The 15,899-nt window shown below is 47.8% G+C and overlaps 1 protein-coding gene across 1 annotated transcript in view; it reads left to right on the forward strand.

The window, feature by feature from the left end:
• Positions 1-13,662, forward strand: part of npas3 (neuronal PAS domain protein 3) — a gene marked incomplete at both ends in the record, with an annotated part of 308,298 nt that extends 294,636 nt beyond the window's left edge. The window contains 4 exons of the mRNA XM_084438561.1: positions 421-527; positions 9,914-10,061; positions 10,207-10,322; positions 12,077-13,662. Of these exons, the coding sequence (XP_084294687.1) occupies positions 421-527; positions 9,914-10,061; positions 10,207-10,322; positions 12,077-13,662 (1,957 nt within the window). The remainder of the gene's footprint in view (positions 1-420; positions 528-9,913; positions 10,062-10,206; positions 10,323-12,076) is intronic.
• Between the last annotated feature and the right edge of the window lie 2,237 nt (positions 13,663-15,899).

A 15,899-nucleotide genomic window follows, 5' to 3' on the forward strand; every position in this document is an offset into this window, starting at 1 on the left:
ATTATTATTATTATTATCATAAGGTCTAGGTTTGGGGGGGGGGCAATATTAAATTCTTTCATACAGGTAGGGCCCAAATTTTCTAGCAGTTCCCCTGCCTAGAACGTTCTAGAGGCCCGGGCAGAGACTGTATCTCTCTCCCTGGGTCCTTGCTCACGTTGACATTGGATTATCTGTTTGTTGTGGAATTAGAGACAGCATGAAAGACACAGTGTGTGTTTCTGTGTGTGTGTGTGGTGTGTTTCGTGGTGTGTGTGTGTGTGTGGTGTGTTTCGTGGTGTGTGTGTGTGTGTGTGTGTGTGTGTGTGTGTGTGTGTGTGTGTGTGTGTGTGTGTGTGTGCGTGCGTGCGTGCGTGTGTGTCTGTGTGTCTGCCTCTTCCGTATTCAGCGCGGTGCTGACACTGTTGTTCCGTGCTGCAGGATCAGTGACTACATGGACCTGACGCCCGTGGACATCGTGGGGAAGAGGTGCTACCAGTTCATCCATGCGGAGGACGTGGAGGGAATCAGACACAGCCACCTCGACCGTGAGTAGCACCCCTAGCCCAACTAGCTCTGCTCTCCTCAGCTGACCCGCACTCCTCAGTCAGTCAGTCAGACCTGCACTCCTCCAGGACACTGGTAATAATAATAATTAATATATATATTTTTTTTATTATTATTATTATTCTGTGTATTATTATTACTATTGTTATTATTATTATTATTAAATATAATAATAATAATGGTAATAATAATACATTTGATTTCTATAGTGCCTTTCAAGAGACCCATGGACACTTTACATAGTGAAAGAAAGAGACAGACAACAGAAACAGACCAGAAGAAAAACAACATAGAGACTAACTAGTTAACTAGTTAACTAACTAACTAACTGACTAGGTAACTAACAAACTATCTAACTAACTACAGGTCGAAGGCCTTGGTGAAGAGATGGGTTTTGAGGGCTGTCCATAGTTGGGGTTTTACGAATCTCTGTGGGGAGAGAGTTCCAAAGGGAGGGGGCTGAGAAGTCACATATTCTTGATTTTAAACAAGTTTTCTTCCTGTCTCTGTTGTTGCAGTTTCATTTCTAGTTCTAGAGAAGCATCTAGCGTCAATATTCACAGTGTTCCCTATGGAAACTATTGCATTAATGATGGTTAGAGGCATGCGGAGGCACGTCGCCTGCCTTCCCTGTCTCTCTGACTGAGAACAGACATGTGCTGTGGACTGTCTCTGCGATGAAACCCTTAAACCTTTTACAGCTGGTAAAACTGAGGGGGGTAGGCCAGGCTGGCCGGCATATGATTGTCAGCGGAGACTCAAACACACATACACAGACACAAACACTCTCACAAAAACACATTCTCACACACACAGGTAGGCTAGAGCAGATAGGCTGTAGAGTCCTGAGATCCCAGAGGACTAGAGACGGACGGAGAGGTGTAAATTCCTTCACTTTATTAGGTGTTAGGAGTGGAGAGAGGGAGAGAGAGAGAGAGAGATAGGGATGAGAATGAGGGATTGAGAAGGAGAGGCAGTATAGGATGAGTGTCCTTGAGGCCGGGCGACTGAGGGAATATCCTCTATACTCCGACCAACTCACGTCTGATTAGATGAGGAGCTAAAGTGAATTAGAGATAGGAGAGGAGCAGAGAGGAGAGAAGTGGAGAGAAGAGAGGAGAGGAGATTGTGTTGTCGTATCTGTAAATATTTCAATCCATCATATTACTATTAGCATCACAAACATCACCGTCTCTCTCACTGTTACCATAAATACCATCATCATGCACAGAATAACGACACGGCCTACCACATGGCCATAAGAAGTCACAGAAAAACTTTTCTGTCAATTACATTCTGAGGAGGTTTCCTGCAACACGAGTAGCAATCAGGAAGTGTCTACAGCAGGCTGGGAGTCAGGGGGCCAGGGGGAGGAGAGGCAGAGCAGCAGATTATTCTGGTCTGTCTGCCTCTTAGACGAAAGGTCAGGGGTCGAGCAGAGAGGAGACGGTGTAAATGACTTGGCCTCTGGCAGACAATCTTTAATATGGCGACTTAGTCACCTCGGGTTTTATTCACACTTGGGAATGAGAATCGGCCCATAGGACTCAATTGTCTCTATTGTACAGTTACTGTGTGTGTGTGTGTGTGTGTGTGTGTGTGTGTGTGTGTGTGTGTGTGTGTGTGTGTGTGTGTGCGCGTGTGTGTGTGTGCATGTGTAGATTCTGCTCTCTAGTTGGCAAGAGTTCCAAAACTGCTGAGAAATAGTTTTGACACGTATAACGATTATGATTTATGCATAATTGTACGTGTCGAGTCCTCGAACTGAAACAGGGAGTGAGAGAAAGATGGAGATAGTGGGAGAGAGATGGAGAGAGATGAGGAGAGAGTGGGAGAGAGAGGGCTACAGCGCTCAGGTTGGACAGAGATGGGGTGGGGGGAAAAGAGTAGAGGGGGTGGAGAAAGAGAGAGGGACAGAGAGAGAGAGGGAGATAGAGGTAGAGAGAGAGAGAGAGAGAACCCTTTAGACTTTCAAATCACAGAGAAGAGGTACTAGCTAAAATCCAAGCCTTATAACCAAGGAAGGCCAGCAGTCCTGATGGTATTTTAAATGAAATGCTGAAATTTAGCCACCATAAATTCAACACTGCCATATTAAAATGATTCAACCTGAGCATTGGACCCTGACATCTGGAGCAAAGAAATTATCACACCAATCTCGAAAAATAAAAATAAATTTGACTTGAACAATTACATTTGACTTGAACAATTACACGAGTATGTGTCAGCAGCAACCTGGGGAAGTTATTCTGCAGCATCTTAAACAGCCAACTGCAAGAACTCCTCAGTGAACACAATATCCTGAGCAAGAGTCAGACTGGATTCACACCACAACATCGAACTACAGACCATATCTACACCTTCCACACCCTCATTAATAAACATGTCCACTAAAACAAGAACAACATTTTCTCTTGTTTTGTAGATTTCACAAAAGCCTTTGACTCAATTTGGCATGATGGTTTGTTCCTGAAATTAATCAAAAAAGGTGTAGGGGGGAAACCCTATGATTTAATAAAACCAATGTATACAAATAATAAATGTTCTGTAAAAGTTGGCAATATGGAATCAGATTTCTTCCCCCAAAATAGAGGGGTGAAACAGGGCTGCAGGCTCAGCCCCACCCTGTTTTCTCTGACACAGAAATTAAATGTCTACTTTTTATTATATCTACTTTTTATTTTATCTAGTATTGCTTGCTCCATCTAAGGAGGCATTACAACAGCAACTGGATCATCTGACCTGGGCCCTGACAGGGAATCTAGAAACAACTAGAATCATGGTCTTCCAAAAACCACCCAGGTGTCAGGGAAACCCAAATAGATTCTTCATTGGCCCCACTGACATAGAACAAGATCTATAATTGAACCTATTTTACCGTATGGTAGTGAAGTGTGGGGTCCTCTTGTAAAACACGACTTTAAAAAAATGGGACAAACACCCAATCGAAGCCATTCACACTGAGATTTGCAAGAGCATTCTCAGAGTCCACAGCAACACTCCCAACAATGGATGCTGAGCTGAGCTAGGCCAATTCCCCCTTTTAATTAGGATACAAAAAAGAGCTATCAAATTCTTCAAGCACCTAAAAACAAGTGACCCCAACTCCTACCATTACAAAGGCCTCCATTGCCAAGAGGAGAACATAGAGACAAGTCCCCTCAGCCAGCTGGTCCTGAGACTCACCTCCTCTAACAGCACAAGGCCCCAGGAGAGCCCTCACACCATCTGGACCAACCAAATCATAGATAAAGAAAAAGAAAATTACCTTAACTATTGGACATCTACCACAAAACTCAAAACAAACTTCAATGCTATTTGTCTCTAAACAGACAGTACACAGTGGCAAACTATCTGAGTGTCGTGACTGATGAGAAACTGAGATAGACATTAACTATGTACAGACTCAGTGATCACAGCCTGGCTATAGAGACTGGCCCACACAGGCAGACCTGGCTGCCTAGAGAAGACAGGCTGTATCAGCTCTGTCCACGGAGAGAGCTGGAGACAGAGCAACATTTCCTGCTAGAATGTAGAACTTATGAAGATATTAGAACAAAGTTCTTAACAAAAATTAAATGTAAGCTCAAAAATGTTGATACACTCTCTGACCAAAATAAAATGCAACATATACTTGGAGAACACAGTATCACCGCCATAGAAGCAGCAAGATATGTGAGTGCATGTCACAGCCTAAGAGAAAACCAGCACAACAACACATAACAATCTCCTCACAGCTCACACTCTGCCGTTTCATTCACCCCTCTACTTCATGTGGATCTCTTTTGTTTGTTTGTTTGTTTATGTATTTATCTATTTTACATGACATTTGATACATTTGATTTTGTATCATTTTTTGTTAATCGTCTCTTTATTGACCTATTTTATAACCTATTATGCTTGTTCGTTTTTGTATTTATTTATTTTACATGCCATTTGATATATTTGATTTTGTATTATTTTTGTATCTTTTGTATCTTTATTGACCTATTTATGACCTATTTATCTGTTAGTTTACTTAATTGATGTCTCATGTCATTATTGCATTGAAAAATACTTTTTGCTTTGGCAATATTGTTCACCTGACATTCATGTCAATAAAGCATATTGAATTGAATTGAGAGAGAGAGGAGAGGATAGATAGAAGTGGACTTCTAAGGACTTAAGCCCGGTGCCTCCAGGCATGCTGGAGGAAGCTGCTTGCTCAGTGCTTCTCTCTGGCTGGCACTCTAACTCTACCCTGCCTAACACTACCCTGTCTAACACTACCCTGTCTAACACTACCCGGCCTAACACTACCATGTCTAACACAACCCTGCCTCACACTGCCCTGTCCAGGGGCGTCATGCCTATAGAACTTGAGGGGGCACATGCTCCCTCAGATTTGGGGGTGTTATATATATATATATAACATTTCTGTTATTGTTTGTTTACCATTACATTTTACAATGCAGAGCTATGATTATTTTCTCTACTGAGCTGAATGTATTATTTTAATTATGTCATAGACCACCTCGAAAAGCCACCATAACCTCTTTCAAAAAGCCAAACACCCTCTATCCCGGTGGATTTGGTTTCTTCCAAATTAACACTGGACCTGGAAGTCCCCCACCTCGCCTCGTCTCAGATAAACACGTTTTCATGGTCTGCTTGCATACATTTAGATTAAGGTTGTCCTTAACTGATAAACAGTTCCTCCAAATATTAGGGTATTCAGTATATCAGATTCAATATACTTCATACTTCAGTATTAGGGCTGTAGGATTGTATCGATACAACGATGCATCGCGGTACGTAGTCTCGCGATACTGTATCGATCTTTCAGCCCGGAGTATCGATACAGCCGGGCGCTGTAAAATTAAAAAAAAAAATATATATATATTAAAATTTTTAAATCCAGTTTAAAAAGCATATTCTACAATATTAAGTTAAAAAAGCATACATATAAATAATTTTGAAAAACCATAAATACTACAATGTTGACAGTTTAAAAAGCATGGATATCAAATGTAAAATATTTATTAGCTAGCTCTCTGTCCAGTCATTGAGTTTGAGTTATCTATATAGTGCATTTGAGCCATTCAGTTTTCAGTCTTGAACACTTAAAATCTTTCAGTAAATGATGTGTGTATCGCAATACGTATCGTATCGTATTGTATCGTGACCTCTGTATCGTGATACGTATCGAATCGTGACCTGTGTATCGTGATGCGTATCATATCGCGAAATCCAAGATGATATACAGCCCTATTCAGTATACAGTATATCATTCGGACCAATGCCAAGTGAGTAAAAAAAGTAGATTTGTTTTCCCTTACTTTTATTTTGAAAGTCCTTGAAAGAACGCTACCGGTAATTTTAATTTCACATCGCTTGAGTGGCAACTGTACCCTGTCTAACACTGTCTAACACTACCCTGTCTAACACTGTCTAACACTACCCTAATACTACCCTGTCTAACACTCTTACACTACCTTGTCTAACACTGTGTAACACTACCCTGTCTGACACTGTCTTAACACTACCCTGTCTAACACTACCCTAACACTACCCTGTCTAACACTGTCTAACACTGCCTAACACTACCTTTACACTGCCCTGTCTAACACTACCCTGTCTAACACTACCTTGTCTAACACTGTCTAACACTGCTCTAACACTACCCTGTCTAACACAGTCTAACACTACCCTGTCTGATACTGTCTAACACTATCCTTACACTACCCTGTCTAACACTGTCTAACACTACTCTGTCTAACACTGTATAACAATACCCTAACACTACCCTGTCTGCTCTCAGCCTGGTTAGGCCACAGAGATGTATCCTCAGCAGACACACGCGCACACACACGCACACACACACACACATTCTCTCTCTCTTTCTCTCACACTCATGTACACTCACAAGTTCTTTCACACACACAAAGCTGTGCACGCACACACACACACACACACACATTTTGACACTCATAAACACGCATACTTGAGGGCATTGCAAGTTGAGGTAGATTTAAAGCTTTCGGGACAACACACAACTTTAGATGAAGCTCTATAGACATTATACACATATACCTTAGCACACACACATGCACACAAACACACACACACACACACACACATACACACACACACACACACACACACACACACGCCTCAACAACACCAGACAGAGTTGTCTGTGAAGCCAAGCAAAAATCTGTAATCTGAAACCCAGTGGAGAAGAATAGAGGAAAACATTTCCCTTTCTCTCTCTTCCCTCGCTCTCTCTCTCCCTCGCTCTCTCTCTTCACTCACTCTCTCCTCTCTCTCTCTCTCCTCTCTCTCTCTCTTCACTCACTCTCTCTCTCTCTCTCTCTCTCTCTTCACTCACTCTCTCCTCTCTCTCTCTCCTCTCTCTCTCTCTTCACTCACTCTCTCATTCATAAAAGACTTTGCCTTTACGATAATACCCGCAATGGAGCACTGCAAGGACTTTTCCATAAAGCAATTTCACGGCTGTAAATTACCTCACTTTTATACGAGTGTGACAGGGCTGCGCAGACAGGCCAGGGCACCCTGGGTAAAGGGTATATGAAAGGTAACCGCCATCATGGAGAGGATCCAAGTGATTAAAGCCCGCTGAAGGACAGGAGCGACGGAGAGAAGGAGAGAGGGAGGGATGAGGACAGGGGTGGGATAGAGAGAGAGAGAGAGAGAGAGAGAGGAATAGACGGTAGAGGGAGAGAGGGAGAGATGAGGACAGGGAGGGCTAGAGGGAGAGGAAGAGGAGAGATGGGGAGTAGATAGATAGAGCGAGAGTAAGAGAAGGAGAGGAGGATGGAGGGGGAGAAAAGGGGAAAGGTGGTGAGAGAGAGAGAGAGAGAGAGAGAGAGAAGGACAGAGGTAGGTAACCAAAGAGAAAGGGGGGATACAGAGAGAGAGAGAGGTGGAGGGATACAGAGAGAGAGAGAGAGAGAGAGACAGAGAGATGTAGAGAACAAAACAGTAAAGAGAGGGACGAAGCGAGAGAGGTGTAGAGAGAGTGGGAAGCCATGCTCCAGGCACGCCCGGGGCTGCAGGGGAGAGAGGCCCAGATTAAAGGCAGCATATTCCTTTTAATGCTTCCAAAAGCAGTGTCGGGGCCCGGCACCAGAACGCTGCCTCCTTCATTACCCAGGGATCAATGGGCTGAGAAATTTGATTGATTTAATGGCACAGTAAGTGAAAGGGGTTAAAAAGTAAACCCCACCTGAGATGAGTATGGGGTAGGAGGGGACAGGGGAGCGCAGGGGGCAGGGGGCAGACCAGGGAGAGAGGGGCAGGGGTGAGACCAGGGAGAGAGGGGCAGGGGTGAGACCAGGGAGAGAGGGGCAGGGGTGAGACCAGGGAGAGAGGGGCAGGGGTGAGACCAGGGAGAGAGGGGCAGGGGAGAGACCAGGGAGAGAGGGGCAGAGGAGAGACCAGGGAGAGAGGGGCAGGGGGAGAGACCAGGGAGAGAGGGGCAGAGGAGAGACCATGGAGAGAGGGGCAGGGGGAGAGACCAGGGAGAGAGGGGCAGGGGGAGGCTGGTGGTGGGAAGGGGGTAGGGGGTGAGACCAGGGAGAGGGGGGCAGAGGAGAGACCAGGGAGAGAGGGGCAGAGGGAGAGACCAGGGAGAGAGGGGCAAGGGGGAGGCTGGTGGTGGGAAGGGGGCAGGGTGTTTGCATTGATGGCTTCTTAAAGACTCACTGGCCTGGTCTGTTAATGAGGGTCTGTTAAAGGAGACATGGAGAAGTGCTGTGCTAGGCTATAGACAGGGAGAAGTGCTGTGCTAGGCTATAGACAGGGAGAAGTGCTGTGCTAGGCTATAGACATGGAGAAGTGCTGTGCTAGGCTATAGACAGGGAGAAGTGCTGTGCTAGGCTATAGACAGGGAGAAGTGCTGTGCTAGGCTATAGACAGGGAGAAGTGCTGTGCTAGGCTATAGACAGGGAGAAGTGCTGTGCTAGGCTATAGACAGGGAGAAGTGCTGTGCTAGGCTATAGACAGGGCCAGAGACGAACGCTATTAGCCGGCGGCGGCCTGCTCAGGGCTCCCTGAGATCCCAGCACTCGGCCGGCAGCAGGATTGAGAGCACATTGTAGTCGCCTTGTTTCTCCTCTTTCACAGGCCTCTTCAGTACTGTGAGGTTAAACCAGATTTTCTTGTTCTTTTTAATCGTATTCATTTGTGTTGTTAAAAATAAAAACAAATAAAAACATATTATTATGTTAAATTAGTCATGGCCTCTAATATTATGGATTTATATGATTGATTTCTACATTAAATGTTTGTAAATCATCAAGCTACAGACATAGTAAATGTTTTTTCTTAACTGATGGTAAAATATTTGTCACGGTTTTCACATTTTTAATAAATAAAGATAAATTACCTTTACACTTCTCCCCCTTTCAAATGAATTGCGTATCAAATGTTTTTATAATATCAGCATGTCTACAGTAATTCTCTGATCACTCAAAGGCAGAGTAAGTATATGTACAGTAGCCTAGTTTATTTTTATCTCCTTAATACACTTTACAGTCCTTTATTCATGAAGTTAACTGTAAAGGTGAAATCAAGGATACAGGATCTCTGTTTCTCTCTCTCCGCTAGAAAGAAAATACAAGCTCTGTTCTCTCACAGCCCTGAATCTCTTCTCAATCTCTGTATGTATGGAGACAGAGAGCAGCCAGTGAACTAAAGTCAATTATTACAGCCCCTGGGATGAGCCCTTAAACAATGCTATTAGTTCCTAATAGTTTTTAATTACTGGCCTTCTTTTTATATAAATCATCCCTCTCATAGAACTCTTTTTTATGGAAAGGCCTATTTGTAGTTGTAATTAAACCAAGAATATGAATTTACCACCTCACTCATATTCTGACTGTTACTGTTTTAGCGAGCCGTGATTAATGCAAACACATATTGGTTGAGATAACCATTTAGCGGTTAATTTAGCCAAATTTATTGCAACCGCCAGTGAGCGCATCTTCTTCACAGGAACACACAAGGACATAGAGGGACGGCGAGGCTGACGCAGCACCACAGAGCCACCTAGTGGTGGTGGAGGGGACGGCACACTCAACCCAGCGTGAAGGGGCTTCAGAAGCCACCTGGGTTTTTCCAGGGGGGGAGTTCTCAAAGTTTGTCATGTGTTTGTAGGATCTCCCCTGGGCTGCTATAGCCAGTCCCAGAGGAAGGGAGGGCCCAGCGGCGAGAGCACAGGGCTTGATTAATGATGTCACCACACCAGAGCAGGCCTCCGCCAGATGTTGGACGCCACCTGATGTTCTCTCTCTCTTTCTCTCTCTCTATCTCTCTGTTTCTCTCTGTCACACACACACACACACACACACACACACACCTGCAGTGATGAACAAGGGCCAGTGCGTGACTAAGTACTACCGCTGGATCCAGAAGAACGGAGGCTACATCTGGATCCAGTCCAGCGCCACCATCGCCATCAATGCCAAGAACAACAACGAGAAGAACATCATCTGGGTCAACTACGTCCTCAGGTGCCCCAGGAGAGAGACACATAGAATAGGAATAGAATGAATCGGTTTCAATTGAGGAGAATAAAATAACCGTCAACCAGGTCTTGACCGCTATTGGCTGACAGACTGACTTCCTGTTCCTGTGCTGTTCTTTTTCTCTGTGTAGTAACATGGAGTATAAGGACACGCCCATGGACATAGCCCAGCTGCCCAACCTGCCAGAGAAGGCCTCCGAGTCCTCCGAGACCTCCGACTCCGAGTCTGAGTCCAAGGAGAACTCTGGTACGCTAGCACAACCACTTCCAGTCATTTACAATTGCCTAGAACCACCTAGAATCACCTCTCACTTTGTTACAGGCTAGCAGAAACACATCGAGTCACCCAGAACCACACCTCACTCTGTTACAGGCTAGCAGTACCACTTACAACCACATAGAACCACATCTCACTCTGTTACAGGCTAGCAGAACCACTTAGAACCACCTAGAACCACATCTCAATCTGTTACAGGCTAGCAGTACCACTTACAACCACCTAGAACCACATCTCACACTGTTACAGGCTAGCAGAACCACTTAGAACCACCTAGAACCACATCCCAATCTGTTACAGGCTAGCAGAACCACTTAGAATGACCTAGGACCACATCTCATTCTATTGCAGGGAAGCAGAACCTGCTAGAACCACGTAGACCACTTCTGCTCACTGGAAAATGGAACCTTCCAAATAAAATGTTCCTCCTAGTGAAACTATGTGTGTTGAATTGGTTAAACTCACTCCTCAGTATAAATACCTCCCAATTGAGCCAGTGAATCGCTAGCTTTTCAGTGGCGTAGCCGGCTAAAGCGGTGTTCTTGTCACGGTGGTCACGTGTGTTCGTAAGTCAGAGGATCCGAGACCGAGCCCAGCGTGGGCAAAGTGAGGGTGGCAGCGATATTGACGAGCGACGCGGTGACACCTGGGACACATGCTCGACTGAAATATTCAGAGAACCAAATCGACTACGGAACACAGGGAGTGGAGGCAGGAGAGGAGAGGAGGGAGGAGAGGAGGAGAGGAGAGGAGGGAGGGGAGGAGGAGAGGAGAGGAGGGAGGAGAGAGGAGGAGGGGGGAGGAGAAGAAAGGATGATTTTAGGTGGCAGCCTGCAGGAAGGCAGTGCCAGCATATTGGCAGTTGGCATGGCGCCTCTTTCTAAGCCTGGTGATGCCAGGCTGTATCATGGACGGGGGGGGGGACCCTGCCAGCTGCCAGTCCAGAGAGACGCCGCGCGGACGTCCACAGCCGGGCCGCAGAGAGACAGCACTCCGGCAGAGAAACAGACAGCCCTAGAGGCCTGAGATGCTTATGTAAAAGCAAGAGAACACTTCTTTGTAGTTTGTAGTCTGTTGGCACAGAGGAGGTTTTAAATTCAGTGTTGGCATCAATGCGCCATAGAAATATATTAAAGTAAGATATGCACCCGAGTATACATTCATTCCACTCTGAGGGAGTTAGTTTATTTTTTTGTTTAGATATCTTCAGTACGTCTCTTAGCCCAAGATTTAGGCTAATCTTCCAAGAGTCCTGACATTTTGGATTTGCCACTAGATTATGCTCTTAGTCACTTGTTTAGAAAGGATATGCACTTGTGAGTTCTGACGAGTAGTAGCACACTGACTACCTACGTTAAATGCAATTATTGTAAGTCACTTTGGATAACAGCGTCTGCTAATTGACTGTAATGTAATGCAATGAGGTGGACAAGAACAAATGTTTGGAAAAACCAAATACAATACAGACCAAAAAAACACATCTCCACTGACAAGTGTACAGTGTGGCTGTGATGCAGGCTTCTAGTCCGCCTGCGTTCTAACCCGCGTCTCTCTGCAGTCCGCCTGCGTTCTCACCCGCGTCTCTCTGTAGTCCGCCTGCGTTCTAACCCGCGTCTCTCTGCAGTCCGCCTGCGTTCTAACCCGCGTCTCTCTGTAGTCCGCCTGCGTTCTAACCCGTGTCTCTCTGTAGTCCGCCTGCGTTCTAACCCGCGTCTCTCTCCCAGAAGACAACGAGAACTCCAAGTCGGAGCGCAAGGGGAACCAGTCGGAGCGCAGCAGCGAGGACCCGGAGGCGGACAGCAGAAAGCAGCCGCAGGGCCACGGCCAGCCGTCCTCGGAGCGGGAGATGCGGCGCCAGGAGGAGGAGGGCGGCGACAGCTCCAGCAACCCAGAGAGCCAGGACAGTGAGGACGGCGACCAGGACAGCCTGGAGCCCTCCGACGGCGAGGGGGAGGCGGCCCGGGGCGTGACCGGTGGGCGGCTGGTCAGGCTGGGGGGCCTGGGGGGCATCGGGGCGGTGGGCGCCATGGGGAGCCTGGGCGGGCTGCACATCAAGGTGGAGCACTACGGCGACGGCGAGGGGGCGGAGCTGCGCCACTCGCCCTCCTCCTCCTCGGAAGAGGAGGACGAGGAGGACGAGGACGGCGACAGCGCGAAAGACTGTGACAGCGCGGCCGAGCTGGCCGCCAGCAAGCACCAGAAGAGGCGGAAGAGGAGGAAAAAACAGAAGTGGGACGTTGGACGCGGCAGGCGGCTCCGCCTCTCCGCGGCGACGCCCAGCCCCGCCGGCACCATGGACCCCGCCGCTCTGGGCGAGCCGCCCCTCCTCCTGCCCCCCTCCCCCACCAGCGCCTCGGTGCTCAAGATCAAGACGGAGATGTCGGAGCCGATCAACTTCGACAACGACAGCAGCATCTGGAACTACCCGCCCAACCGCGAGATCTCCAGGAACGAGTCCCCGTACAGCATGACCTCCAAGCCGCAAGCCCCGCCCCTCGCCCCCGAGCCCTTCCCCTCCCCCCAGGGCTCCTCCCTCCAGGTGTCCATCCCCGACTCCGTCCTCACGCCCCCGGGCACCGAGGGAGGAGGAGGAGGAGGGGCCGGGGGAGGGAGCAGGAAGCAGGTCTACAGCGCCGGCTCCGCCCCTTCCTCTGCCTCCAATGCCGGCAGTCTAGCCCCGCCCCCCTCTAGCTCCTCCTCCTCCGATCCCCTGTCCCCGCCCCTCTCGGCGTCGCCACGCGACAAGCAGCAGGGCACGCCCACCACCGCCTCGTCTTCGTCCTCGTCCTCCCTCCTCTACTCCAGTGACCTCGAGGCCCTCCAGCGCCTGCAGGCCGGCAACGTCGTCCTGCCGCTGGTCCACCGCGTCACCGGCGCCCTGGCCGCCACCAGCCCCTCCCCCTCCACCGCCGCCGCCTCGGCCGCCGCCCCCCGCGTCTACACCACCGGCACCATCCGCTACGCCCCGGCAGACATGACCCTCGCCATGCAGGGCAACCTCCTCCCCAACGCCGCCGCCGCCCACGCCATGAACGCCGCCTTCGCCGACGTGAACGGCGCCGGTTTCGGCCTGGACCCCAAGACGCCCATGGAAATGCTGTACCACCACGTCCACCGCATCAACATGTCGGCGGCGGCGGCGGCCGCGGCGGGCCCGTTCGGCTCGGCGGCGGCCAGCGGCGGCGGCCTGGGCCAGATGCAGGCTGGGAACGTGTTCACCACGGCGGAGGGTCTGTTCTCCACGCTGCCCTTCCCCGTCTACAGCAACGGCATCCACAACACCCAGGTGCTGGAGCGCAAGGAGGACTAGAGCCTCCAGCACCCGAGACCACATTACTGTGTTTCCACTGTGTCGCGCGAAAACAGAACACACAAAGAACTCAGACTTTTTCATTTTTGAGGCAAAGACTTGTGTTTTGAAAATGTGGGCGTGCGGGGGAGAGGGGTGAAAGGAAAAATGTATTCTAGCACTTTGAATTTGAGCAATTGAGCTTGTGTAATAGAAATTAACATCCCCCCCCTCCTCCTACTCTCTCCCTCCCATGTCTCACTCTTTCTTTCTCTCTCTCTCTCTCTCTCTCTCTCTCTCACTCAATCTCTCTCTCTCAGTCTCTCTTCCCCTCCTCTACTCCCTCCCCTCTCTTTGTCAGTGAACTTTTTCTCTGAAACAAAACTGTACGGACTATTCTTTGTTGTAAAGAATTCCTTTTTGCCTACAGAGAACCGTGGCCAGCCAAAGGCTCCCCTGGAGCTGCAGGTGAACTGTGTTATTTCAGTTGATAACCTGGCGTCTGTGTGGAGAGGCCTGCAACTGTGTATTTAAGGTCGATGGCTCGTGATGTATGAAAGCAGAGAAACTCTACTGGTTTTCCATCCAAGACTTGATGAGATCAAGGCTGGACGAACACCAAGGAAGTTAACCTGTCTGACAAGGTCAAAGAGATAATCTTGAAACAAGATTTTAGGGTTATTTCTCAATGAGGGAATAGTAGTTTAGAAATTAATGGGTTTTTTTCTTCCTTTCTATATTTCTTGTTTTTACGTAGCTCAGATTATTAACTTTCAAAAAAAGCAATTTTGTGCCGGGGTTTGACCTGTGAATAGAATGTTCCTCCTCCTCTTCCTCTTCCTCTGGATCCACTCAGCACCAGTTCTATCCTCTCCTTCCATCCTGCAGTCTCATGGTGCTACCACTGAATGACACACACACACACACACACTCACGCACATACATATGACGTTCACACAAGTACAGAGACATGTACGCACATACGTACACAAAATACGCAGAGATGTACGCTCTCACACACACACACACACACACACACACACATACATATGACGTTCACACAAACCCAGAGACATGTACGCATATATAAAATATGTGGTGTGTGTACGCAGAGACATTATGTACACACAAAATACACAGAGGTACACTCACACACACAGACATTCACACATTCACACACACACACACACACACACGTACGCCTCATTCAGCTGGCTGATGTAGGTAGTGTTTTACACCTCCAGTGGAGAGAGGGGTCAGTGTGGGAGGAGCTTCGCCAAGAGGGACTGCCCTCTGACCCGTGTGACGTCATGTCCCCTCGGCGGAGAGGCGTCGGTCTCCGGGGTCAGTCTGACTGGCCGCTGAGGGGCGGTAGCATTGGTTTTCGTTTTGTGTGTTTTTCTTTTTTGCTCTAAACTAGATCACTTTTTCTCTCAGTCAAACTGAGAGGCTAATCAGCACCATTAACTTGAAGATGAATGTCTAAAACTATGACCGGCTCCTGTCACTGGTTTTCCTCCTCCTCCTCCTCCTCCTCCTCCTCCTCCTCCTTCTCTCCTTCCCTAAACCAGAATCACCTCCAGTCTCCCTACTGATCCGCTCTCTTCCTCCCTCCAGCCGTCCGACTCTCAGAGTTCACATATCAGGAAGACCTCAATCTCAATCAGTCCGCTACAGAATATGAGTTGGTTTGCTTTTATGGGAGAGAAAAAAAAGAAAGAAATCACATTCCCTATTAAAAAAAAAAACGCTTTTGTTTTCCTCTGTTGCCAAAAAAAAAAGAAAGTTTGATCTACTATCTCACAGTTTGGTGTTAAAACACTGTGATTTTTATTGTTGATTCATTCAAGAAAAACAAGTAATAAAGCGGTAAAAACTGTCACGTCATCTTTTGACAGCCCGTCCGTTCATCTCGCCATCCTATTACCAAGCGTGATAACCGTAAACGTGTACAATGTGTATGTGTCACTGGCTGTCAAGTCTCCATGGAGATTTCCGTGTGTGTGTTACTATATGCAGTATATACCAAGCTGATGTAGCTGTTTTCTTGTCCTTTGTCTTCTCTGTGCTATATCTCTAGTGTGGGGCGGGGCGGGGACCCCTGGGGGAACCCCGCCTCGCTCCTCTGCAGTCCTAGTGAACCCAGTGGAGGTTAGTGGATTTCGTGCGGTGGCCTTCCAAATGTAGAGTCACCTATTTTGCTGCTTCCTCTTGTCTGTAAGTCCCTTTCTGTTTCTGCTATTGCTTTGCTGTTGTGT

Source organism: Borostomias antarcticus (genome assembly GCF_949987555.1).
Source record: "Borostomias antarcticus genome assembly, chromosome: 5".
Classification (NCBI taxonomy): domain Eukaryota; kingdom Metazoa; phylum Chordata; class Actinopteri; order Stomiiformes; family Stomiidae; genus Borostomias; species Borostomias antarcticus.